Source organism: Orycteropus afer, unplaced genomic scaffold, assembly GCF_000298275.1.
Source record: "Orycteropus afer afer isolate SDZICR_OR568_19922 unplaced genomic scaffold, OryAfe1.0 scaffold00048, whole genome shotgun sequence".
Classification (NCBI taxonomy): domain Eukaryota; kingdom Metazoa; phylum Chordata; class Mammalia; order Tubulidentata; family Orycteropodidae; genus Orycteropus; species Orycteropus afer.
Window position 1 is genome coordinate 13,688,752 of NW_006921635.1, and position 27,698 is coordinate 13,716,449.

The following is a 27,698-nucleotide window of genomic DNA, read 5'->3' on the forward strand; positions in this document are numbered from 1 at the left end:
ACTGTGAGAGCCAGAATTAGACATGGCCATGGAGGAGAGAAGAGCTCCCCCTACTGTGAGAGCCAGAATTAGAACAAGACCATGGAGGAGAGAAGAGCACAGAGCCCAGAGTAATGTTTGAGATTGAATCAATGGGGCTTTACGTATAGTTCACATAGAAAGCTGAAGAACAATGACTAATGTCCCAAGGTCCACTTGGAAAACTAAATCAACAGTTGGTTTATTCATTCAACAGATATTTACTGAGAACCAGCTAAGGGCCAGGCACTGTTCTAGGCAAAGGGGATATAGCAGTGAACAAAGAAAAGAACTGCTGCCTTTACTAGAAAAGTCTACTTTCTAGTAGGGCAATACAGAGGTAAACAAATTAATTATTTCTGACTGGTAACTGTAATGAAGAAAATCGGAAGATGGAAGGCTATTTTGGACATGATGGTCATAGAAAACTTGTCTCAAGAGTTAAAAGGTCCTCCTATTTTGTGAGTAGCAACTGGGATCTTAAAAGCCAGCAAGCTGCCATCTAAATGCAACGATGGGTCTCTCCTCGTCCAGAGCAAAGAAGAATGAAGAAAACCAAAATTCATGGAAACAATTAGTCCTAGCAACTGGTACACCATCTGATCTGCAGCCTATACGACTATGAGACCAGAAGAACTAGATGGTGCCTGGCTACCACTGTCATCCACTTGGAAGGGGATCTATGTAGGAGATCCTTGATAGACAAGGGGAACAATGTAGAACAAAACTCAAAATCATTTGGAGAAAAAAAGGGGGGGGGACCAGGTTTGCTGGTCCGATAGAGCCTGGTGGAACCACTGAGACTATGGCCCTTGGCTGCCCTTCAGGTCTAGAATTTAACCCACACCTGTGGCTTCCAGCCAAACAAAAGACAGGCATATGAGTTGAACATTTACCTCAGGTAGATACGCTTCTTGGAGAGAACAATCATGGGAGAAAGAAGGGCACTTATACACAGAAAGACAGCTCAAGGGGCAGGAGTGCACGGAGGGATGAACACTGAGAAGAGGTAACTTTTGGGAGGAAGTGGGAGGGGAGATGTTGCATTGGGGTAAATTGTAGTCAACATCATGAGACAAAGCGTATGTGAACTGCTGTATGGAAAGTGAATCTGCTCTGTAAATCTTCACCCAAATCACAATTTAAAAAAAAAAAAAGAGTTAAAACGTGAGATAAGCAGGTCATGAAAGATAAGGAGAAGCTGACAGGTAAAGAGCGAGGGGGGAAGGAGGGGCACCCCACAAGAAGAAACAACAGGTGCAGAGACCTTGCAGTGGGAAAGTCTGGAGTATTTGAAAGTGGTGAAGGGCTAGCGTGGAGGCTGATGTGACTGAAGGCAAAGAGACGGAAGAGGACAGGAGGGAGATGAGGTTGGGCAGGTGGGCTGAGACCCTTAGCAACAGATGAGCCTTCAGAAGCAGGTTCTTGGGGAAGACTAGGAGTTCATCTTTGACTTGCTGAGTCTGAGGCACCTGAAGGGATCTCCAGCCTAAGATCCAGGACTACATCCTAAAAACTAAAAATAGTGTTGGGATTTGAGAACATATTCAGCCACTTCAGGATCACTGGGGAGTGTTCTAAAAAAATGTTGATTTCTCAGGCACCAAAAACGCAGAGTTTTGGGGTGCCACCCTGGAAAAGTCTAATTCAGTAGGTCCTGGTCAAGACCTAGAGATGAGTTTTTCAATGCTCCCAGGTAACTCTGATCCATTCGTTCAAGAAATATATGTATTTTTATATTGATGACATTTTTCACGTTGTGCCACCATTCTTGCTATCCTTTTCCAAAATATTCCAACACCATTAGCATAAGTTCAATGCCCCCTAAACAAAAGCTTCCCCTTTCTCCTTGGTAACAGCTAATAATCTTTGGTATACATACCTGTCTAGGAATTTTTCCTCCCTTCCCTGCCCATCCCTGTCAACCAACAAAGAAAGTTTCCTTCCATGTATCAACCTCCCCTGACTTTTTACATTAGTGGCCTGATACAATGTTTGTCCTTCTGTGAATGAATTATTTAACTCAGCATAATGCCTTTCAAATTCATCCACATTACGTGGTGTCTTGCAGATTTTATAGTCCTCTTTAGTGCTACATAGTATTCCATTGTGTCGCTGGTTATCCATCCTCCACTGATGGGCACTTTGGCTGTTTCCGTCTGTTTGCTACTGTGAATATGGATGTGCATATATCTATTCAGTGTCCTGGCTCTCACTTCTTCAGGATGTTGTTAGGCATTATCGAGTCGGCTCCAACTTATAGCAGCCGTTCCGAGACAACTGACCACACATTCCATACCCTCTTCCTATTCCTGACTCTTCTTCCTTTGTTACTCCAGGTGAATACTAAACTCAAAAGTCACTACCGTCGAGTCAGACCCAATGCATAGCAACCCCTCCTTAGGTTTCCAAGGTAGACTGCCCAGCCTTCCTTCCAAGGAGTGGCTGGTGGGTTTGAACCATCAGCCTTCTGGTTAGCAGTCAAGTGCCTTAGGCACTACACCACCAGAGCTCCTCGCCAGGTAAATAGAGTTGAATTATTGTGCCTAGCATGGCCACTTGCAAGCTTTTAAGACTCCAGGCACAAGGTAATGAACTAGGAGGAAGAACAGAAGCACCTAAACACATTGTTAGGCCAATCCCCTGAAACCATGACCCTGAACCTGGCAACTAAGGAACCAAATCCCATGAAGTGTTTAGTTGTACATAGCAGTCTCAGCAGCTACGTTTTTTTGTCATTGTAAATACATCCATCACAAAGCTTTTTACAGGTGTACAACTTATTGACAACAATTAAAATAATCAGCTGTACAACCCTACCCTTAATCAACATGATTTTCCATCACCATTAATCCCTCTTTTCCCCTTTCCTCCTACCACTGGTAACCAGTAATAATCCTTGATCTCTATACTTTTGCCTTTTCTCATGTTTTCATATCAGTGAAGTCATCTAATATTTGTCCTTTAGTGATTGGCTCACCAGCCACTCCTCGGAAGGAAGATGGGGCAGTCTACCTCCATAGTGATCCTGCCTTGGAAGCCCAAGGAGGGGTCGCTATGAGTCGGGTCTGACTCCACGGCACACAACAACAACAACTTGACATCAGTCTCATGGAGTCCTCACAGCACTAGTCCCTATGGTGTCCCAGGGATCGTTATTATTCCTTATTTCCAGATGAAGAAAGTGGGGCTAACAAGATGAAGGGACTATGCTGAGGTCTCTCGACTAAGACATGAGCATATCCCAGCTCCATCGGGGTCTGGAGCCTGGGCTCTGCTCCCTACTGTGCCCCACGAATTGCTTAGGCACTGACAGCACTGCTGTCCTCACCCTGAGCTCCCCCCCATCCCAGTGATCCTTTTGGGGTGTCTACCCCCTCCAGAGCTACCACCATCTCTCTCTGGGGTCCACCAGGTGGTGAGGCGGAGAGAAGTCACTGCTTCCACAGTTGGGGAGAAGTGGGGGCACCAGGGTGTTGCTCCCTGTGCCCAGCTACACCAGATCCTAGCATGCGGAGGGGTCCACCCCTCAGCTCTCGGGCCTTCTCCCCTTCCACCTGTGGAGGAAGAGCATGACAGGGCTCAGTGTTCAAGCAGAAAAGGGAAGTGAGGCCAGGGAAGTGAATTAAATGCCTCGGGTTCCAGATAATTGAGGTAAATTGCTGAAGCCAAGAGGAAGTGTTACATACTGTAGACAGGATGGGTCCCTCTAAATTCCAGTTTAATGGCTTTCAAACAAAACAAAAAGGGGGTAAAAATGGGCTGGTCACCTTCAGCCTGCTGGCTGGCCAAGACTGGAACTTAAAGGGCCTTCCCACTCTTCTCCCCTCAGCTGCCTTTTATTCCAGACTTTCCAGCCAGAGTCTGGTCACCGGTTAGACAGTCTCTGGGTGTGTCTCTCAGGGAGCGCTGGTCTTGGTCTGTCTGTCCCCCTCGGTTTTGCAGACTAGCTGGCTCCCTCTCCTCCCCGCCTCCCCTCCATCCCTCCCTCCCTACTCGTGGGGAGGCTCTTGGCCCAAACACCCAAGCCAGGAGCCAGGCGAGTGAAGGCAGAGGACGCAGGAAGGGTGAGGTCACGTCTCCCCTGAGCCCCGCACCGAGGCTTTTCAGAGCCTCGCCGCGAGGCAGCGGCCAGAGCGCCAGATCGCGCGGGCAGTGCACTCCTCTGCCGCCACCCATGTCTCACCTCGCCCCCAGCTCGGACTTCAAGAGCGCTCTGGACAGCAGTCCCGGGGCCAACGCTGAGGATGAAAAAACTGAGGAGGACGTGCCCAGGCCCAAGAACTACCTGTGGCTCTCCATCGTCTCGTGTTTCTGCCCCGCGTACCCCATCAACATCGTGGCTTTAGCCTTCTCGGTTATGGTGAGTAACAGGAGCGCCTGAAACAGCCCCGGAAGGGAGACCCGGACCAAGCGAGCTCTTTGAGAGTCCCAGTCCTCTGTCTCGTGCATCCAGGGTACTCCTGCCCTCTGCACCTCCTTCTCTCCTCTCTCTCGGGCTCTTGAAATCCTCCCCGAAGCCATCGGCGCCTCCTCCGGGTGCCTGGCGGCCCTCAGGTCCCTGGCCCAGCCTCCCCCAGGCTGGCTTTCCACTCTCTCCAGAGCCCATGGTGCGCTTTCTCTCCGAGCGGCTCAAGTTGTTCCATAATCTTTGCTGCTTCCCTCCCTGCCTCCTCCAGAGTTCCCAGGCACCCCTCAAGCCGCTATTCCAGAGCCCTCGAGCTGAAGTCTCTGCCGCACCCCCTGCACCCGGCTCTAGGGCGCCCCAGCTCTGCATCTCCAGCTATAGTGCTTCCCCTGCTGCGCCCAAGGCCCTGCCTGGTTGTATTCTCTGAGGTCCCCAGGCAATTCCCGACACCCCCTAGCCCCTGGCCTTGAGCTCTGACTTGATTTAGGAGGCAACAGTTCCTGCACACCTCTTCCCAAGTCCAGTGCCCTCCCCATGTCTGCCTTCCTCTCCAGTACCCCCTGGGTTCCTCCTTCCGGGGCGCCCTGGGCTGACTCACACCTGGCTCTCTCCCTTTGTCCCCTTCACCCGCACACTGCACACGCACCTCTCTCTCTTTCTATCCCAGTTCCTTCTCCGTTTACTGCGCACAGACCCTATCCCCACCTCTTCTAGCGTCACCCAGGGGTTTCCTGGGGCTCTGCAGCTGGGCTCTCCCCCAGGGCGTTCCCGGTGACGCCTTGGGGATCGCATGCTCTGTTCCATGCTGTGCACCCTCCGCGCTCTTGCCTCCTGAGCTGCGTGCCTCTGGAAGAGAGGATCCTAGTGCTTCTTCCAGTCCGCCCTTCCGGAGCTCAGCTCTGCCCCTCTCCAGCCCACACAGGAACTCCTGGGCAAACCCCACCAGAATGGGGACGAATGCCCACGAGGTCCTCCTCGCCTTATTGACTGCAGCAGCTGGCCCGGGGTGACAGCAGGGTCAGCCTCCTCCGGGACTGTCCTGGGACAACCTGTGCAGTGAGCTCCCTCCCCCCACCAACCCACCTCACTTGTGGCTGAGCGACAGGATAACCAGGCCACAGACAGGGAGGGTTCAGGTGCAGCTCACTGATGACCAGGAGGGCCCCCACCGCAGAATCCATTCACATCTGCCGTGGGTGGGAGCGTGTTCGCTTTGTGGGTTCCCATAGTGACCCATCTGCTCTTCCCCAAACGCTCTTAGTACCACTGTGTGGTAAGGTCCAAACCTGCAGTCACTAAGGTGCCTACTATTTGGCTTCAATTCCCAGTTCCACCACATACTACCTGTCTGATCGCTGGCAAGTCCCTGTGTCTCTTTGTATATAAAGTGGGGGGGATAGCAGCCCCAATTTCTTGGCATTGCTGTGACCACAGAGACTCACTGTCAAGTGCTTACAACTGTGCCTTCCCATGTCACTTCACAGACACTGTTTAGAAATGAAGCCCTCACAGGGCCTGTCCTGCTTCCTTGCATTTTTTCCACAGCCCCTCTGTCCATCTGGTCTAAGACCTATTTTATTTATTAGTATGTCCACTGTGTTCCCTCATTAGAATATAAGCTCTATGAGGGCAAGGCTACCTGTCAGTGTGTGTTTAGGATCTTCAGCACCTAGAGCAGAACCTGGCACTGCTAGGTGGTCCATCAATCTTAGAAAGTGAATGATGTTCACGGATGATAATGTCTGCTGGGATATTCCCCATATTGCAGTCTCGGAAGCCAAGGTATCAGGTTCCTTAGGGCCAACCCCGCCAATTCCTTCCTTCCTTCCTTCCTTCCTTCCTTCCTTTCCCCAGATACGCAGCCTGGAGTTTTGCTGCTGTTGTTGTTTTTGCAGAGAAGCTAGGGTGGACATGGCAGCCAAATTCTCCAGGCAGCAGCAGACTCTCCGGCTGGCATCAGGGCCTACACTCCATTCTGGTTTATTAATGAGGCTGCCACCCCCACCCCCACCAGCAGCACCATTTAGAAAAATGCCTGCAAAGGCTTTCTGCCACTGGTCTGAGAGAGGCTAACATTCCAGCTGCTGGTAATAAGTTGGATACTAATGGATACCACTTGATGTGTCCCAGGGGATGACATCTGTACATGCTTTGAATAGGAAGCTTTTTCTTATCCCTTTATGCCCCAGTCCCTGCCCCTCTGAGAGTTTGCTGGTTTTAGAGCAGAGAAACCATTCTGTTATTAGGAAACAGACCCTGGAGCTGGAAAGCTACCTATGGGCAAGTTACTACCTTCATAAAGCCTTGGTTTCTTCATCTATAAAATGGGAATAGGAAACATGTTTTAAATGAATTAAACTGTTGTAAGGATGAAACAAAATTAAGCACATTAAGCCCCTAGCACCATACTAGGTAAGCACAATAACTGTCAACGCAAGGATAGATTCAGAGCCTGGAGACATGCTATGTCACATACAAAACAAATATAACATCAAAGTAATGAAACCCAATCTACTTCCGTAGTGATACTGCCTCAGAAATCCAAGGAGGGGTCGCTATGAGTCAGGTTTGATTCGATGGCACATAACAACAACAATAATGAAACCCATTCCTAATGCATTCCCTCTAAGGTATCTGAAGGGTTTTCCCACTGAGAAAGTGAAGATCTGGGCTGGCTAGGTTTGGCCATAAGGACCCCAGAGTCCAAAGAGAAAGAGTGTGTGGAAGGAAGGTGGCCGACAAACTGCCACCAGGTGTGTTTGTCCTGGAGGTGTCTTGTTATGTTCAGTCCTGGCTGTTTTCATCTCTCACTTCTCCGTAATGTGTGATTAAGTTTGAGCACAAAAAGTAGTTGATATTCTCAACTGGGGTGGTACCATTCTCCAAGGGGGCACTGGGAAATGTGGGGGAAAATTTCTGTTGGTCCCAAGGATGACGAGTGCTTCTGGAAGTTCGTAGGAAAAGCCAATAGTACAAATGTCTTGCAGTTCAGAGGACTCTCCCCCTAATGGAAAAATGTCCCATCTCAAATGTCCTGATAACTAAATGGAGCACAGTTCTAACTTGATACATATGGGGTCTCCATGAGTCACAACTGACTCCATGGCAACTAAATGCCAGTATCACCCCAATTCAAAAACACCGTAAGATGATGCAAATGGATAAAAAGAGGGATGTGTGGAAAATAATGACAAGGCTGAAAATAACTAGTTCCCAGAACTGTAAAAAGAGCCTGCAATCTCAAAGCAATCAATACATTTATTTATTAAACCAAGTCTGAGAAAGACTCCTACAAAAATACAAAGTTGGAGTAGGGGCTGGAGAATAACAAAGCTGTCTTGAAAAACACACATTCAAGGAGAGTGTTCAGGTGTGGGTGTTCTTTCCACCACCCCATAGGGAGCCAGGGGCGTCTCAGGAGTCGTTAGGAAGCACAGCGCGGTCAGATCCGGCACAGCCCCACTTGTATCATTGGTGTGCTGGGCTCCACCAGTGGTGGGGACAGAGAAGTCTTTTGCTTCTCTACGTATTGAAGTTGATATATCGAAAGTGAATTTAACCCGGACTCAATTTCAGGGACACGTATCTCAAGAATTTTCCCCTCAACAAGGCCATTGCAGTCCCATACAGCTCCTTCATGTGAACTTGAAAAAGGCACCCTCCCACCATGAAGACATAGACCTGCACCCAGGCACACAGCTTGGTGAAAGGAGTGCAGCTGGCTTTCAGGTCTCTCTCATCACATGCCCCACCAGGCTGGGCTGCTGCTGTTTTTGTTGTTAGCTGCTGCACAGCTGGCCCCCAACTCATGGCCACCCCATGCATGACTGTTATGTCCATATGGCTGTCACAGGCTGAATTTGGCTATAGATAGCCAGGCCTTTTCTCCTAGTCTGTCTTAGTGTGGAAGGGCCACTGAAACCTGTTCAGCAGCCTGGCAACACACAAGCCTCCACCAACAGATGGGTGGTGGCTATGCCCGTAGTGAGTCGAGCCTGGGACTCCCACACGAAAGGCGAGCACCCACCACCAGACCACCAGTGCCCTGCGTCTGAGGGCCTCTCTGCTATCCAGTCGGAAAGGAACCCCCAAATTCTCTAGTATAGCTCTTAATCCTGGGCAAAAGAATGTTTACTCATTCAACAGATTTTTATTGAGCACCTATTATGTGCCAGGTTCTGCCCAGGTCTTGGTATACTCCTTTGCCTCTACTGAAAGGTAAACAAGATAGGAAGCATCTCTGCCTTCCTGGATCTAGAAGAAGAGAGGTTCCAGGAAAGTTGCAGGAGTGTTGATAAATTTAGGGTGAGCTCTATTTGGTTTTGTAGTTGGAGGCTGTGGTGGTTAAGCTGGTGTGTCAAGTTGGCTAGGCCTGGTTGAGTGGCTGGGCAGCTAGTAGTAGTTATTCCCTTGGATGAGACTGGTGATCAACTCCATGGTGGGATCTATCACAAGCAGCTGAGTAGCTGCCTTTGGGGTGTGGTCTGCTTCCTGTATATAAGGAGAAGCCTTGGGAATGGTCTCTAGCCTATGGCATGCTTGGACTCTGCATGTAGTTGTGTCGTTGTTCAGCAGTCTACCATGTTCTCCCGATCTTGGGACTTACAATAGACTTGATGCAATGCCCTGCTGTGTGGGTTGCTAACATCAGGACTGTGCTTTTTTACTTGTCAACCTTGGGGCTTCTCAGCCTCAGCAGCCAGCAGCTGTTGAGTGAAGAAACACCTCTAGCTCCAATGGGCCAGGAGCAGGAGGCAGAGCTGGACCCCAAGGTTGACGGGCTTTCACCCAGCCCTTAGAGCCTGGCACTTTGAACTCAGACTTAAAGCCTCCAAATTGTAAGAGAATAAACTCCTCTTTGTTAAGGCCATCCCATTTGTGGTATATATTCTTGTCAAGTGGCACTAGGGAACCAGAACAGAGGCACATCTCTATCTGGAGACTTGAGTGAAGTCCCTGCTGAACCTCCCTTCTTGATGGCTTTCATGATACAGTCCTCTGGACAGCTGAACCAGTTACTTTGTGTGTGGACGCGAAACAGTGGACAACTTCTGACTGGCTGTTTACAAACATCTTTTCATCAGACCCTCTTCTCTATCACGCCTACAGAACCTGTCTAGAGACCAGACACTGAGGTTCAAGTTCTTTTCTGCTATGTGCTATGTATGTGAGTTCATGCCAACGTGTCATCTTTTCTGATGCTTGGTTTTCATCTGTAAAATGGGGGTAGTACCTACCCAAGAGCTGCTGTGGAGATTCAATGATAAATGGTCAACGTTCTCAGCGGACTGCCTAGAATAGAGCCAGAACTCAACAGATACTCATCATGACGGTGGTGATGATAAGACAGGTGTAATTTGAAAATACAAGCCATCATCTTTTCTAGTAGCTGTTAACTGCTTTTATTTAAAAGAGCAAATTTGGTAAGAATAAGAGCAATCATCAATAAACACATCACTGGAATAACTGCTACAGCCTAAAGACAAATATTAATGCTAAACTGAAACACATACTAAATTGTAAACAAACAAGGGGGGCATGTGGTTAAGAATCGCATTCTGAGCGTACCTGTTTTCCTCACTCCTTTCTCAAACCCCTTAAAATAACAGTAAGTGATGAGGGGGAAAAAAAAAAAAAGAGCGTAAGCACTGAATGACAAATTAGGGGAACAAGAGAAGAGGTAAGAGAGGTTACAAAATTTTAAGAAGATGGCAAAATGGATGCTGAGCACTGACTAATCTTCCAGAGGAGATAACACTTAAATCTAAATTTTGCAGAGAAAGGAACCAATGAAAAGAAAGTCAGTTTGCCCTGTAAGACCCTAGAAAGGCTTAGGAACTTGAGGTACCTATTGGAGATCTCTTACTTAAAGACAGGAATCAAAGGTAGGGCTGAAGAGAGTAGGAACCTTTGAAGTCTGTTTAAGAAGCCCTTAGACTACCAGAGGTTGTTTATCACTCCATGCAGCCAGGAACTGACTCCTTCACGAATTCTGGCAGAAGATGGAAGGTCTGCTCTTTGACAATATTAAACAAAAGGCTCCAAGCACCAAAGGTGAGATCAGAGTTGCAGTGTCATAATGAAATGAGGGGATTACTGTAAAGTCTGCATATTAAACAGTGACGCTCCCCACTCCTGCCCCCACTTGGCTTCCATATCCTGGCAGCCAGGCAGGAGATTGGAGGATTTTGCCCAAGGATGTGACCAACCCAAGAGAAAAAAAGCAAAGCTACAAGTACAAACATTTTAGAGTCCTCCAGAAAAATGACTGAATCCCCATACAACAGCCCCACAGGATGTCTATCAGCTGAGAAGCACTAACCTCACATACAAAAACATCCAAGCAGTTCTTCAATGTCTCACTTTTAAACAAGAAACAGCAGCCAAAGGACATCAGACATTTGAGAATTGACAGGAGAAAGGAAGTGTAAGGAAATAAATAATGTGAGCGGTAGAAGAAAGCTTCAAAAATAGATTTCAAAAAAAATAGTCAGGAAAATATACAAGAGAGTTGAAATCATTACAGGAAACCTAACATTTAACCAACAGGAGTTCCAAATAATAACAATAATAAAACAGAACAAAGGAAATGGAAGGAAGTAGCAAATAATACACACACACACACACACACACAAAATGGAACTGAGCAGCCTAAGTTCTCAGATTCCAATACCCAATAAAACGGATGAAACTAGACCTACCGTAAAGCACACTATTATGAAATTTCAGAAACTTATATAAAGATAAAACTTCTATCTGATCTTACAAGCTTCCAAAGAGAAGTATATCTGGCATACACCTTTTCTCAGAAAGCTGCAAGAAGATGTGCTCCCCTCAAACAAAGGAATAAACCAGGAAAGAGAAAGACATAGAATCTGGAAAAAAAGAATCCAAAATAGGAAAAAGGCAAAAATAAATCCTCCCCAAAAGAAGGCCACTAGACTCATAAACCCACAGAAGATGTGACTGATAATGGATGACTGGTCTGAAGCCATGGTCACAACCCATAATCTGGTCATGGGCTGGCACAGTAAGCCAGAGATCGGCCGAAAGAATGACCACACATGCCTCTGGAGACCAGATCTGTGGTCAAAAAGAGTAAAGACCCCCAAAAAAACCTCACTGCCGTGGAGTAGGATCCACTCATAGCAACCCCTCCTTGGGTTTCTGTATCTCTACAGAAGTAGATTGCCCAGCCTTCCTTCTGAGGAGTGGCTGGTGGCTTTGAACCGCCAGCCTTCTGATTAGCAGTCAAGTGCCTTAGGCACTACACCATAGACCAAACTGATGTCCTTTCTACCTTACCAAGGCTTTACCAAGGGACTGCTCATCCATCAAAATTATATTTCAAATGGACTTCAATTAGGTTTTTTTGTGTTTTTTTTTTTTTGTTTTTGTAGGCAGAGCAGAATTTGTAAGGAACAATTCTGGAAATAACCCAGAGGTCTTACCACCACCCACAAGGTGGGGCTCTGAATGCTGAATGTAGTGTTAGGTCTCTCAATGTGCCTTTCCTCAAGTCTCTCTGGCTCTTTCCACATGACTGTCAGCTGAGAGACGGGATATTACTATAACATAAAATTATGGATGCCTTTGACTTATTTTTTAAATTTCTACCCTTGAACCTCTGAAGAGCATTAAGATGATTCCTGATCATAAAGATCTTGCCTGAAATGTGTCACTGCTTGAAAGTTCTATTACAGATACCTATAGATTTTATGGGAGCTCTGGTAGCATAGTGGCTAAGACACTTGCCTGCTAACCAGACGGCTGGCGGTTCAAACCCACCAGCCAATCCTCGGAAGGAAGGTTGGGCAATCCTACTTCCGTAGTGATACTGCCTCGGAAACCCAAGGAGGGGTCGCTATGAGTCGGGACCGACTCAACGGCACATAACAACAACAACAACAACATAGATTTTATAGATATATTGTCACCCAAACAGCCCCTCTCTTGCTGCTCTCATGAGTCTCACCACTGTGTGAGGGAAAGGGGTCACTGTCATTTTTCATTTGGGAATCTAGCATTTAAAGTGCTTTGCAGTCCTTTCAGTTCTGGATTGTTGCAGGGACAGACTACAACTATTTCAAGATGTTTATCTATGTGTTCTTATCAAAGAAAACACGTTTAAAATACCATCCTAATTTACTGATGAAATGATACAATGGCTAATTTTGTCATAACATAATAGAGGTGGAAGATAAAGATAAAACAAGACTGGCCATGAAGAGATGGTTGTTGAAGCTGGATTACAGGAACATGCAAACAAGGCCTGCCGTATAGGAACTTGATAAGGAATTGGAGAGTAGATGGATGGATGAACTGATCACCTGATAAATCAGTCAATGGACTAATGGATCAACAGACTGATGGTCATGCCCACCGCAGGCACTGAGGGTAAGGCAATGGACAAGACAAACAAGGTCCCTGCCTCATGAAGCTTACAGTTTTGTAAAATAGTAACAGATAAAAATGAGCGTTTATGTCTCAAACGCTGTGCTGAGCGTTTTCCATGCGTGAGCTACACAACAACAAGTTGTTAATATTCACAATACTATTGTTGATATTACTTCAGATAAGAAAGCTGGAACCCAGAGGTATGAAGTGCTTTGTTCAAGTTCACACAACTCGATCGTACAAGACCAGGATGACACCTGAGCTTGCGCTTCTCTTCACCCCCCTTGCCCATCTGGTGAACATCCACTCCTTTTACGAGGCTCAGCTGAAAAAGCACCTCCTCCATTAAGTCTTTCTTGATTATTTGCCCACTGTACTCTGAGCACCTTTACTTCGTTGTACTGATTTGTGTAGGGAGCCCCTGGAGGTTGCCCTATTAATTCCAGTACCACACACAATGGCAGGCACATGGTAGGAATGTTACAAAAGTTTGATGAATGAGTGAATGAATGAACAAATAAATGATTAATGGCTACAGGGGCCTAAGCCTGCCCTTGCTTTTATATCTAAGGATTCCCTCTCCTTCCCCAGCTGTGTTCTGCATTTCTGCCAAAACATTTTCAGAAAACATCCAACAGATCCAGAGTAATGCCAAGGGTCACCACGGATTGCTAGAAGAACTAACAAATCTGTCCTAGAAGAAGTGAAGCTGGAATGCTCCTTGGAGGCATTTCACTTACTTTGGTCACATTGTCAGAAGGGACCATTCTCTGAGAAGGATGTCATGCTTGGTAAAGTGGAGGGTCGACAAAGGAGGGGAAGGCCTTCAACAAGATGGAATGACACACCGGCTGCAGCGATGGGCTCAGGTATAATAGGGATCATGAGGCTGGCACAGGACCTGGCAGTGTTTCGTTCTGTCGTACATAAGGACGCTGTGAGTTGGAGACAACTCGATGGCACATAACAACAACAACATAGCACAGGGCATTTACAAACTATGTTTCCCAGGATCCTTTGATCCTAAGGCTCCTAGTCTATAGAACACACTCTGGTAACCACTGTCCTTAATAATCCATTTGTTCTCACATTTAATGAGCAAAGCCACTGTGGATGTGGGGCATTGAAGAATGTGCCATCCTGAACATCCTTCCTTACACACCTACCACTCACCTTTCTCCCAACACAGATGTTTGTAATGGGTCTCATTAACCACAATTTTGCTGATTTTATTCCTGCCTCATTTTTTTTTCCCCCCACAGGTATAATTAGGGACTTGGTCTTTCTGTTTTCTTTAGTGACTATATCATATCTCTTATTTCTTCAACTGAAGGAGACCTCTTTTGATAACACCCTCTTTTGATAACTCTATTCATTCTTTGTTGTGGATAATTCTGATAGTGGTGTGGTATTTCTATTATTGCTGTCATTATTATTACGTTAGTACAAGTCTCTTTAGTTTACAATGCATTTTGTTACCAAAACAATTTCACTTGTTTCTCACAAAAATCCCAGCAAGGTAGGCAAGAAAAGCTGCTCTTCCCACCTATCCAGTGAGGAAACTGGCATTAGAGACCAAATTAGGGGGCATTAGAGACCAAAGTCAAATGGGGCAGTTCTTACCTCCATCCTGCGGACTCATCATAATCAAATGGCTTTGCTTTGCCTGACTTTCACTCCCATCTTGATCCTTAGATAGGAACCAAGGTTTGATGTTCAGAAAGCTTTCTCTTTTAATAGACTTGTCCCATCAATATGAGAAGCATCAAGCAATACTGTCAATCATGGCTGGCAGGATTCCTCTCTAGCTTTTTGGCTCTAGTGACAGACAGACAAAAGGATAATGCTCAGTTGTCCTTGAAGATATTATTGGAGAGAAACAGCCCAAAAGCCCAAGAAAGAGACAGACAAGCATGAATGATACACACTGTGATCTGAAAGCCCAATCTTTGAATTCCTAGCACTACCCTGGCACAGAAACTTAAGAGTAAGCAAAATTTAAACAAGAAATCCCAAAGTCATCTGAAAACTCAGATTATATTACTAAAAATATTTACTAAGTGCCCACATATATCAAGCCATTTTGATGGAGCCTGTTATCTAGGAGTTTGGAATCCAAGCCAACACTGATCTATATGGACTCTACCCTGGCACAAAGGTATCTCAGATTATGCTGAAGCACTGAAGTCAGTCTACAGGTGTGTGTGAGTGAGAAATTTAAGAGCACACTGTACTCTTTCTGATCCACCAGGGTTTGAATCCTGGCTCTACTATTCACTGTTATGTGACACTGATCAAGTTACTTAACTTCTCTGAGCCTCAGCTTCCTCCTCTATAAATGTAAACGATATGATCTTCCTTCAAAGGGTTGTCATTTGAATTAAATGGGATAATATATGCAAGAACCAAACCAAAAAAAAAAAAAAAAAAAAAAACTCACTGCCCTTGAGTTGGATCTGACTCATGAACCTCCAACCTTTGGTTACCAAGCAGATATCACAACCACGGTGCTACCAGAGCTCCTTAAAACTATGGAAAAAAAAAAAAAAAAAAAAACTACACACCACCAGAGCTGCTTAATATATGTAAGAGTCTTGATAAATTTTGGCTGGTCAATTTCCAAATTGTCTAGAATAAATTTTTAGTATCTTCCAAACTTTCTAAAATAAGCATATAGCCCTCATTGCTAGTCAGAAATAAGCATTTTTCTAAAGTTGATAGAAAGAACAAAACCTTTGGTGAAGGAGGAAGGGGTCAGTAAATGGGAGAATCCTTTTCCACCTCAAAAGGTGAGTGTGGTTCTAAATCACCTATTCTTATAAAGCTGAAATTGTTGTCAAAATTTTAACTCAAAATGAATGCTGTTTTATTCTAGTTTTGAAAAATCTAAGGACAGAGAAACAGTAACTTACCACAGCTCCTGCCACCAAGTAAATGCTTTGAAAATGTTAGCAGTTTTGTTGCTTTTGTTCCAATCCCAGAGTGAGTTATTTTTTTAAAAAATAACAGTAACAGTAAAATGGTAGAATCAGCTTTCCTCTACCTAAGAAGCCACTCACCTCCAATAACATAAGCCTGGTTTTCGTTCATTCTCCCAACTGCGTGGAACACATCTACACAGTGACCATGCTCCTTGGAGAAATACTCATGTTTTTGAAAGACATGTGGCTCCTAATCTTCCCCTGAGCCCCATAATCCCCCCAGTAGCAATCTAACAACAAAAGGAAATGACAGAGATACCAGAGAGAATGGCCTCTTCATTTCAACATCCTGTAAGTCCCAAAAAATGTCTCTTCCACATTCTCATTTCATTGTGGCAAGATACACAGTAATAGGGCAAGAGAGCTGAGGCAGATATTTGCAGGGGCAAAGACAGAAAACCTGGGTTGCCAGCCTTCTTTTCCAGTTATGGCCATTCCCTGGCCCCTGCCACCATGGTGGGAATGTGGCTGGAGTAGCAGTTAGCTCTGACGTTCCAAGGGAAAACCTGAGAGAAGGAATATATAGGGAGCAGAGCTTAAAGCTAACATGAAGAATCATCACTTGAGTGTGTAGTGGGCTACTGGGCCTCAGAGAAAGTTCCACAGCACCTGGGAAACTCTGTTGCCATTCCCCAAGGGTAGAAAGCCAGGAGGGAGCTTATCCCACATTCATTCATTCATTTAATCCTTCAACAATTTTGAGCACTTACTGTGTGCCAGGTACTGGGGCAGCCCTGGAGATGAATGCCAATTTTGTGCAGCTGACATTGTGGACACTTGAAAGCTAGTTGGTTCCTCAGATTAATCACGTCTCTTTCCCTCAAGAACTCTGAACCAGTTGAGAAAGACAACATAGGAAACAGACAAATGAACTGTGTGGAGAGCAAGGGTTCAGATCCATGCCCCAAGGGTCTTGCTGACACTCTGTCCCCAAGTTGGACAGGCTTACCCTGCCCTCCATGGGCAGCACTGGATGACCACTATCTTCTCCTAATACATAGTCAAGCTCTCAGCTCTTGACCTCACATCCGAATGGGAAAAGACAGATCATAAATGAGTTAGCAAACAAGACTACAGAGAATGATAAATGCTAAGAAGAGAATGAACAGAGAGATATGAGAGAAGGAGTCTTGTATTCAGGTGGGTGGAGACGAGAGTCTACTTTAGAAAGCATTTGAGGGAGGTTGTAGGGTTAAAACTTGGCAGCCATAGGATGATCTGGGCCGAGTGACAAAACAGAGGCCATGGGTTGGGAACAAGTGAAGATCTGGTGGCGCAGTGCCTAAGGCATTTGACTGCTAACCAGAAGGTAGGCAGCTCAAACCCACCAGCCACTCCGTGGAAGGAAGATGGGACAATCTACTGCCATTAAATTTACTGCCTCAGAAACCCAATGGGGGTAGCTATGAGTCAGAATCAACTTGATGGCAGGGACTTTGGTTTTAGTCTGGTTTGGGGGAGGAAACAAGCTCAGTGTGTTCCAGGGACATATGCTATGTCTTCTGTGTCATCGCTGAAATGGGTTTAACTGCCCCAGGAAGGAATCCTAGGACAGGCCACACAATAAAGAGCTACTGTTCTGTTACCCAGTGGGGTAACACCCGAGTGCTGTTCACAGACCTCTACTTTGCCTTGGTCTCAAGTCAACTGCTCCCACATTTAGCACCAATTCTTGGTTTACTCTGACTTCCAACCCTTATTCAAACTGGGACAATTACTCAAAAGCCACTGAAGAAGAGGGATCTGTTTTTTTCTGGGTCCCAGTTTTCCTAGGCCTTACTTTTGAGTTTAAATGGAGGTCACGTTTAAAAAAAGTTCAACCCCTGCAAAACGCCCTTCTCTATTTCCAAGTGCTCACACCAGTCTAGTGAGATGGCTGTACTGTTCACCCGACCTAGCTGCTGCTGCCGCCAGCAGGTGTTAAGGGACCATCCGGCACCCTCAAACTGTTTCCCAGCCCTGCTGCCATCTCTTGCCAGGTGCCACGAACTTCCCCTGGGCACCACCACAAGTACACTGGTGCTCTGAAGGTGAAAAATCTCTCTACTACTGTGACTTGCTTTATTTTAAAAAATGTACAATTTTGGGTGTAATCACAAGATTATACAACCGTCACTTCTATCTAATGCCAGTAACTTTCCATCACCCCAAAAGGAAATCCCATACCTGCCAGCAGTCACTCTCTAAGCCCCGGAAACCCCCAAGCTACATTCTATCTCTACAGTTTTACCTATTCTGGACATTTCACATCAATGGAATCATATAATACGTGGTCGTTTTGTGTCTGGTTTCTTTCACTTAGCAAAATGTTTTCAAGGTCCATCTACGTTATTGTTGTTGTGAGATGCCATCAAGTTGGCTTGACTGCTAACCAGAAGGCTGGCGGTTCAAACCCACCAGCCATTCCTCGGAAGGAAGGTTGTTGGGCAATCTACTTCCGTAGTGATAACCGCCTCGGAAACCCAAGGAGGGGTCGCTATGAGTCGGGGCGACTTGAGGGCACATAACAACAACAACAACATAGCAACCCTAAGTACAACAGAACGGAACCCTGCCTGGCCCTGTGCCATCCTCACAATTGTTGCTATGCTTAAGCCCATCATCACAGCCACTGCGTCAGTCCCTCTCGTTGGGTGTCTTCCCCTTTTTCACTGACCCTCTACTTTACCAAGCATGATATCCTTCTCCCTGGATTGGTCCCTCCTGATAACATGACCAAAGAAGAGATGAAGTCTAGCCATTCTCACTTCCAAGGAACATTCCAACTGTCTTTTTCCAAGACAGATTTGTTCGTTCTCCTGGCAGTCTGTAGTACATTCAATGTTACGTCTATGTTGCAGCGTTTATCAGTATGCCATTCTTTTTAGGGACAAAGAATATTCCATTGTATGGTTAAACAGGACATTTAGCTTTTCTTTTTTTTCTTTTCTCTATTGTACCTGGAAAAATCACTTCTTAAAAATGCCTCTTTAGAACAATCATGGGAGAAAGAAGGGCTGATTATGCACAGGGAGACAGCTCAGGGGGCAGGAGTGCGTGGAGGGATGGACACTGGGAAGAGGTAATTATGGGGAGGAAGTAGGAGAGGAGCTGTTGCATTGTGATAAACTGTGGTCAATGTCTTGAGACAAAGTGTATGTGAACTGCTGTATGGAAAGTGAATTTGCTCTGTAAATCTTCACCTAAATCACAATTGAAAAAAAAAAAAATGCCTCTTTAATTGCAAGAGATCAGGGGAGGAGCTACAGTACATCTGATTTATCTATTCATCAGCCTACTGACATCTGGGTGACACCTTGTTTTAACTGCTATGAATATTTGTGCACAAGCTTTTGTGTGAATGTATGTTTTCAACTTTCTTAAGTTATATATATGCCTAAGGGTAGAATTGCTGGGTCACATGGTAACTGCAGGTTTAAGGAACAAACTGTTTTCTCAAGCGACTATACCATTGTACATTCCCACCAGCAATGTACAAGGATTTCACTTTTCCCATCCCCTCACCAACACCTATTATCTATCTTTTTCATTGTAGCCATCCTAGTGGGCATGATGTGGTATCTCACTATAGTTTTGATATGCTAATGGCTAATGATGTTGACCTTTTTTTTTTTTAATTTTTATTGTGATTTGGGTGAAAGTTTACAGAGCAAATTCATTTTCCATACAGCAGCTCACACACACTGTCTCATGACATTGACTGCAATTTCCCACAATGCAACAGCTCTGCTCCCATTTCCTCCCCGTAGTCACCTTTTTCCGGTGTCCCCCCTCCATGCCCTCACCATCACCCACCCGAGCTGTCTCCCTGCGCATACCCAGCCCTTCTCCCGTGACTGATCTCTCCAAGGAATGTCAATGTGCAGCTCCTAGGCCTGTCTTTTGTTTGGCTGGAGGCCATGGGAGTGGGTTCAATTCCAGACCTGACGGGCAGCTAGGGGCCAGAGTCTCAGGGGTCCACCAGGCTCTATCAGATCAGCAAACCTGGTCCTTTTTTTTAAAAAAAAAAAAAATGATTTGGACTTGTTGACCATCTTTTTATGTGCTTAAGTAGTCATCTGTGTATTTTCTTCAGAGAAACGTCTATTCAGATCCTTTGCCTTTTATTGTTGCTGTTTGTTTTTTTAACTCTTTATTGTGATTCGGATGGAAGTTTACAGAGCAAATTGGTTTTCTGTTCAACAATTCACAGACATTTCGTTTCATGACATTGATGCAGTCCCCACAATGTAGCAGCGCTCTTCCCACTTCGTCCCTATGTTTACCATTTCCAGTTTCCATTTGTCCTTTCCTAGCCCTTCCTGCCTTCTAAGCTTTCTCTCTGTGTTAAGCTGCCTTTTTGATATCATGGTTGATTGTTCAAAGGAGTGCATACCTCTTTTGTGTTAATTGTTCACCTTATAGGCCTGTTTATGTTTGGCTAAAAATGGAACCATGGAAGTGGTTCAATTCCAACCTGAAGGGTGTCTAAGGGCTTTGTCCATTTTTAATTGGGTTATTTGACCTTTTACTGTTGAGTTTTAAGAGTCCTTTGTATATATTCTAGATACAAGTACTTTCTCAGAGAACTGATTTGTAAATATTTCCTGTCCTTCAGTGGGTCATCTGGGCTTTGCTTCTTTGACTGCTTTACGAACTTTTTGGAGGAGTCTGTTTAACCCCCAATATGTTGTGGAGTGTTAGTGAAGCAGCTCCTTATGTTTCTGCTCATAGCCTTGCCCTCTCCCTTGGCCCCCACATAAGCACTGGCTGGGGACAGATTCAAATGGCAGGCATCATGCTGGCTCAAGCTCTGGACTCAATGCCTACGTTGTTTCTCACCTCTGCTCCTCAACCTAACTTCTCTGGGCCTGGGTTCCTCATCTGTACGGGTGGGGACATTCATGCCCACCTCTGAGCGGCTGTTGAGATTAAATGGGATAATTCTGGGCCCTCTCCATGCATTATCTCATTTAAGCTCACAACCTGCCTGTGCTGTAAATATTACCATACCCATTTTACAGATGAGGAAAACAGACTGACCACCATCCCCACGCAGACTTATTTTTAATTCAGTTCAGCTACTACCATTTTAAAGATTCAAATATATCTACTTTATATCATTGTCTTTGATAAAATAGTGCATTGCCCAATTCACATACCAATCAAACCAAACCAACTCTGACTAATAATGACCCGATAGAACAGTATATAACTGCCCCACAGGGTTGCCAAAGCTATAAATTTTTACAGTAACAGACTGCCTTATCATTCTCCTGCAGGGCAGCTGATAGATTTGAACTGCCAACTTTTTGGTTAGCAGCTGAATGCTTTAACCACTGTGCCACGTACTCATTGCCATCGAGTCCATTCTGACTCACGACAACCCTTTTTGGGTTTCCAAGGTGATAAATCTTTATGGAAGCAGATTGCCCAGTCGTCTACCAGCAGAGTGGCTGGTGGGATTGAACTGCCAACCTTCTAGTTAGCAGTCAAATGCCTTAGGCACTATGCCACCAGAGCTCCTTAATTCACATAAACATACACAAGTATTTGGTGAAGAGAAGTTTCCACTTAAAAGAACAACCATCAGTGCCTCTCCTACTTCAGAAGTGAAACCTGAAAGGCAGAAATTCCGCCATGAATCCTGCCCTAAGGACAAAATTCTACTGTTCGTTCAATCACTCAGCAAACCCCTGTGTGCCATTCTAAGGCAGAAACTCCCTTTCAGGGTCCCTGACACAACAAGTTAGGTGACTCGGTTCACCTTCTTTTCTGCCAAGGCTAAAATTAACTGGCCGTGTTGGGCACCAAGTTGGCCAATTATTTTGTTTGATGTTCATCTGCTTTGTGGTCTCCTTGGTTTCTGTGAATCCATCCTCAGGTGTATGAGAGAGGGCATTTCCCTACCTAAGGACCCAAAATCCATTTGCCTCTCTAGCCAAAGCAGAATGGCTCAAACACACCAAGAGGTCACCATGTTCTCCAGTGAGATGAACTAAGCAAACATTTGTGCATTTCCCCTAAGCCCTGACAAGCCTTACAAAGTACAAGAGAGTCCCTCCTGGGTGGAAATCCCTCTATCATTCTACGTGTACCTCTTACTGCTTATCTGTGATGGATGGCACTCTCCACCCATCTAAATCCTACCCCTTTTCATCCAGGACCCAATCAAGCCTGTCTTCTCCATAAAAACTCTTAACCCTACTGCTGCCCCTTCCTGGACACCCATGACATTTACATGCTTCTTTCTGGGCAGGGATTTACGATGCATCATGTTGTGTCTTTAAGTTGATTGTCTCCTTTCTGTGAGTCTGGCCATCTCAGTTTTCAAAGCACCATCACGTATTGTCTACTAACTCCTAACTCCTTGGCATGGTCTTGCTTGGTCTGCCTTCTGTCCCCACACCATCATGATGTGGCCCAGAGGCCTCCCTCCATCCCCAGACATGAATCTTTCCCCCTCAGGACCTTGAGTGTTCTCCTAGGTCATCACAGGCAGCCCCACGTCATCTGGTCTAAGTCCATGTTTCACCTCCCCAGAGAAGTCCTCTCTGGACAAAAAGCACATCAGTCACTCCCTACTACAGCACTGTGTCTTATTTCCTGTATAGCCCTTCTCCCTGGCTTAATGTTCAATGTTTATTTCCTTCACGTCTCTGAGGGCAGGGACTTTGTCTGCTTGACTCATTTAAAAAAAAAAAAAAAGTGTGATCCAGTCAATTCTAACTCCCGGTCCTATGTGTTTCTGAGTGGAACTGTGCTCCATGTGCTTTCCAATGCCTGATCTTTCAGAAGCAGACAGCCAGGTGTCCTCTGAGGCACCTCGGAGTGATGTGAACCACAAACCTTTCAGTTAGCAGCTGAGCACAGAACCGTGTGGGTCACCCAGGGATTCCTGATTCACATCTTTGCCTGGTATCCCCAGCACCTAAAAGAGTACTTGGTATAGAGTAACAGTTTAACTTTTTTAATGACTAAATAGGAGACAGTGACTGACAACATTTAGTTGTATAGAGTATGTCCCATAAGACCTACCATCTCCCTTCTGATGGCAGAAAGTAGATAATAGATACCTCTACTGGGTGTTTACAATGGGTCAGGCAGTCTACTAAGAGCTTCCAGTGTATTAAAGCACTCGGTGACCTAGGTGCTACTTTTATCACACACACACACACACACACACACACCCCATTTAGAGGCGCAGAGAGTAAGGCACAGGGAGTTTGTCATTTGCACAAGATTCCATAAGTGGGTAACAGAGCTGGGACTGAAACCCGGCAGAGTGGCTAGAGCCTACTCACTCCACATCTTTGCTACACGGACGGCCTTTCATTACCAGGAAAAGGCCTTATTCCCCAAGGTCAGTGTTAGGTGAAGCTCCCCAGACATCAGTCACATAGATGAGTCCCGACTTCATACATCAGAGAAGACAAACAGCTCTTGCCTTTGAGAAAGCTAATATCCAAATGAAGCCTGTTCACAGGCCTCTCGCACAAATCAAGTGAAAACTAAAACATCGATGCAATCTCTCATATCTTTACATAGCTTCATTTTCAGTAGTGTGGAGTTGTTGTTGTTTGTTGTTATGTGCCGTTGAGTCGGACCCGGAAGGGGAAGAAAATTCAGTTAACTAAGAGAATCACGCACTTCAGGATCCCATCAACAGAGCTTCATCTGTGAGGTCGACCAAGCATTCTGTTTCACACAGTGGCAACCACCCAAATGGCCAGATCTTTGGGCAGGCATGTCTGTAAGAAGGCTGTTTCCAAACAGCACACCGACAGGAGGGAAAGTAAAAATCTGGCCAAAGGAACTGTTGTATTATTATTATTAAAAGTACATATCAAAGCTCATAGAATCCAGACTTTCTGGAGCCACTGAGGCTGGATGACACCTCCCCCCAGCCCCAAATACTCTGTGGGGGTGGGGGAGAGAAAAAACAAAATCAAAAAAAGAAAACCACCACTGCCATCAAGTCAACTTCAATTCATAGTGACCCCTTTAGGACAAAGTAGAAGAACTGCCCCTTTGGGTTTCCAAGGCTGTAAATATGGAAGCGGACTGCCTCACTTTTCTCCTGCAGACTGGCTGGTGAGTTCAAACCACTGATCTATTGGTTAGTCCCCGAATGCCTTAACCCCTGCACCACCAGGATCATCTTTAAACCTTAAACTTTAAAGCCAAACTATCCCTTGAAGGGACCTTTAAATCAGACAATGTTGTTGTTGTTATGTGCCATCGAATCAGACCTGACTCACAGCGACCCTTTCTTGGGTTTCCGAGGCAGTATCACTACAGAAGTAGATTGCCCAACCTTCCTTCCCAGGACTGGCTGGTGGATTTGAACCACCAGCCTTCTGGTTAGCAGTCAAATGCCTTAGGCACTACGCTACCTGAGCTCCTTAAATCAGACAATAGGTTAGTTTAATAAGTAAAGAATGTCTGTTTTGAGCGTTGTGCTCTTTTAAAGATGTAGCAAGATGGGACGAAACAGACAACAGCAATGGTAGTGGACTCGTTGGGAAAACGGGGGTGAGAACGGCTGCACATCTTGGAGAACCAAACCATACACGTAGAAATCGCTGAACTGGTGGATGCATTGCTGTGTATGTTTTGACTACACACACACACACACACACAATTACTCATTTATTGACTATCTTATCTGACATTTGGCATGTACAACAATAGTAAAAAATTTAGTATCTATTTTGCATATTAACAACACAATTCTGACAGCAACAATGCTGAGGTCACTGATGGGGTCTCTGACCTGCTGATTCTGCAGGCACCTAGAAAGAAGGCTTATATTTCATAGTATTTTACTGCCCAAGAGGAGAAAGGGGGTACAGTCTCCCCAAGCTGTCAGGTGCCAGATGCAGTGGAGGAGGGACTGGAGTGGGGCAAGCGGAGACGAACACTTCTCTTGAGCAGGTCCTGGGTGTCTACAGGGGCTAAGGCTGAGGCAGCAGCAGCCAGTGTCCTGAAGACAGACCACCCTCGGGGCCAGGGAGGAAACAGGACCCCAGCTCCCAGCCCCAAGAGCAGCGCCAGGCCATGGTCAGATGGAGCCCTGAGAGGGATCACTCAGATGCCTAGGAACCTTGGGATACCAGGTCATCTGACCAGCAGCTGCACAGCCCCTTACACTTCCTTGATGCTCCCTCCTGGGTGGACACAGGTGAGGGCGAGGTAGGCTACCTGGGTGAAAGTGGGGTAGCAGGTGAGTGACCAGTGACAGCTGCAGTTTAAGGTCAAGGGCAGAGGCTGGGCCTGGCCATCATGGCCTCAGATGAAGCTCTGCATTAGTGATTCTCATGGGGACATGGGAACGGAGGGGGCAGGGACACCTAGCAAGAGTTGGGGGATGCTCAGGTGAGGGACTGGCTTGGGGGGGGGGTCCCAGCAGAGAGCGTGCACTCCTCTGTGGCATCCAAGCCCTCCCACCCACGGACAAAGAGCTCTCTACCCTCAACAAAGCCACCAAGGGCGTTTTGGGGTTATTGAGGGGAATATCTAAGCCCCCATGCTGAAAATACAGTGAGGGTAGGAGAGGGAGGGGCCACCCGCCACTGATGGGGAGGGAGGTGGCACTTGGGCCACCCTTGCTCTGGAAAACTGGGTGGCCCACCTCTGCAGGTAGCAGTGGGGGCCAAGCTCTCGTGAGGCAACATGAGGGAGGCGAAGGCAGCGGTGGCAGGTGACCTCAGCAGAGGCCTGACAGGACATTCACAGTACAGATGAGGGTTGAGGTGACATGGCCATCCTCCATTAACACATAACGTGACCCGGTCTTTGGAATCGAACCATGTCGATAAATGAGGAGTGGTTAGTACTGCATAGCATCCACTTGGGTAACATCCCACCAAACTTATGTCCCTAGGGTGGGGAGAAGGGGCTTACTGGAAGGGTGTCAAGAGGTAAAGCCTGCATTGTGTTTGCTGTGCTCTGGTAGCTCCTTTGGCTGCTCTGGCCTGGCTTGAGAGGCAATACACCTTGCAGCCCCTGAGCTAGGGGCTGGAGCCTGCCTTGTCCTGCCACCTGGCAGGTCAGTGCCTACAGGGAGATGCTGGGCCGTGGCTGCTCAGTGAGCATCACCAGCACGGAGGTGGCCAACTGCAGGTGCAAGTTTGCAAACCCTTTGGCTCTGGGCACTCACAGAGATCCAGAACAGCTTGGGGGTTACTTTGATATACGTATATCAAATATATACAGACATGTATAGATAACATGGTGTTCACACAACGTCCAAATCACGTAACATCTTATTTCAAAGAACATATTGTGAATGTTAAGTGACACATGCCTTTTGTGTGGTATATGCACACGTGTATGTGTGCATATATACATATAAAAGAACTACATACTAAGGGAATGCTACATGCCAAGCCCTCTGTTAGGCACTAGAAATAGAGGGGTGAGTAAAAGGGCCTCTGACTTCACAAAGCTCACAGCCAGGTGGAGGAGGACAAACATGCCTTAAGTCAACAGGTAACTAAATAAAATAACAGCAACTCATGTCATTGGCCCAGAAGAAAACAAACTGGGGGCTGAGTCAGAGCTTAGGACAGAGACTTACATAAGATGGGGTGGCCTAGAACGGCTGGCCTAAGAAAGCTGGCATGTAAGCCGAGACTTGAAGAATGAGTAGGCACCAGACATGTAAGAGGCCAGGAGGAAAGAGAGATGCAGGTGGAAGAAACAATCTGGGCAAAACTGGGGACAGGAAAGGAGGAGAGAGGAGCAAGGAGGAAGCCTACGAGAGACAGGAGCAGCATGCAAGGGCCAGACCCTGCAGGGCTCTGTTGTTCTTAGTTACAGTAGAGTCCGCTCCAATTCACGACTCCCCCATGTACAACAGGTAAAACCCTCCCCTGTCTGCACCATCTTCAGGATTGCTGGAATGCTCAAGTCCACTGTTGCAGCCTCTGTGTATTTTGAGGGCCTTGCAACGTAGGGGGCTCGTCTTACAGCTCTATCTCAGGCCCAGAGGGTTTTCGGTGGCTAATCTTTGGAAGGTGATCACCAGACCTCTCCTCCTAGTCTGTCTTAGCCTGGAAGCTTCACTGAAACTCATCCACCAAGAGTGATCCTGCTAGTACCTCAAACGCAGGTGCCATAGCTTCCAGAACCATAGCAAACCCAAGCAACCACAGCACAAAGTGACAGACAGTAGTGACTGTAGGGCTTGGGAGGCTGTAATTAAGAATGTGAGTCTTTCTCCCTGGGCCATGGGGAGCCAACGAAGAGTTCTCAGTAGAGGCCACTTGGGGATTCCATCCCATCACTCCACACAAGTGACGTATCCTCTGTTCTCATGTTAGGCTTAATGCTAAAGTGTAACTCTGTTACCTGTCCCAGAAATGTGCCTTCTATGTCTTTTCAACCCAGAAGGGGATTCAGTGGTGGGACTCTTCATTAAGTTTTTCTTTTTTTTTTTTTCCTTCTCTCCTAATGCTGGGCACAATCATGAGGGAAAGCAATCAGGCAAGGGTAATATGGAACACATGAAAGTGTATTTGCTCATTTATATTCATCTTTGTCGATCATCATATAATAATAATAGTATCAATGGTTACTGGCTAATGCTTATTGATACAATTTCCCAGCACTGCTCCAAACATTTTATATCTACGAACTCATTTAATCCATCATGACCAGGAAGATGAAGTAACAAATAACTGGCAATCTCTGCCATTGCTATTATTTTGGTTTGGAGGCTAATTTTATGTGAAGGTGAATGTGGGAATTCTGTCCATGTGTGATGATAGGCAAGAACAAAGAAAACGATTTTTTTTTGGGGGGGGGGGGAATCCCCATGTTATGAACACCTGACTTATGAACAATCTGTATTAGCCCCTTAATGTTATTGAAACTTGCCCTCACTTGGAAATGACTGAACCAATCCCTAC

The 27,698-nt window shown here is 46.1% G+C and overlaps 1 protein-coding gene across 1 annotated transcript in view; it reads left to right on the forward strand.

Annotated features, from left to right (window-relative positions):
- Window positions 1–4,195: 4,195 nt before the first annotated feature.
- Window positions 4,196–27,698, forward strand: part of TMEM233 (transmembrane protein 233) — a 49,061-nt gene continuing 25,558 nt past the window's right edge. Inside the window, exon 1 of the mRNA XM_007938287.1 lies at window positions 4,196–4,381. Coding sequence (XP_007936478.1) covers window positions 4,196–4,381 — 186 coding nt within the window. The remainder of the gene's footprint in view (window positions 4,382–27,698) is intronic.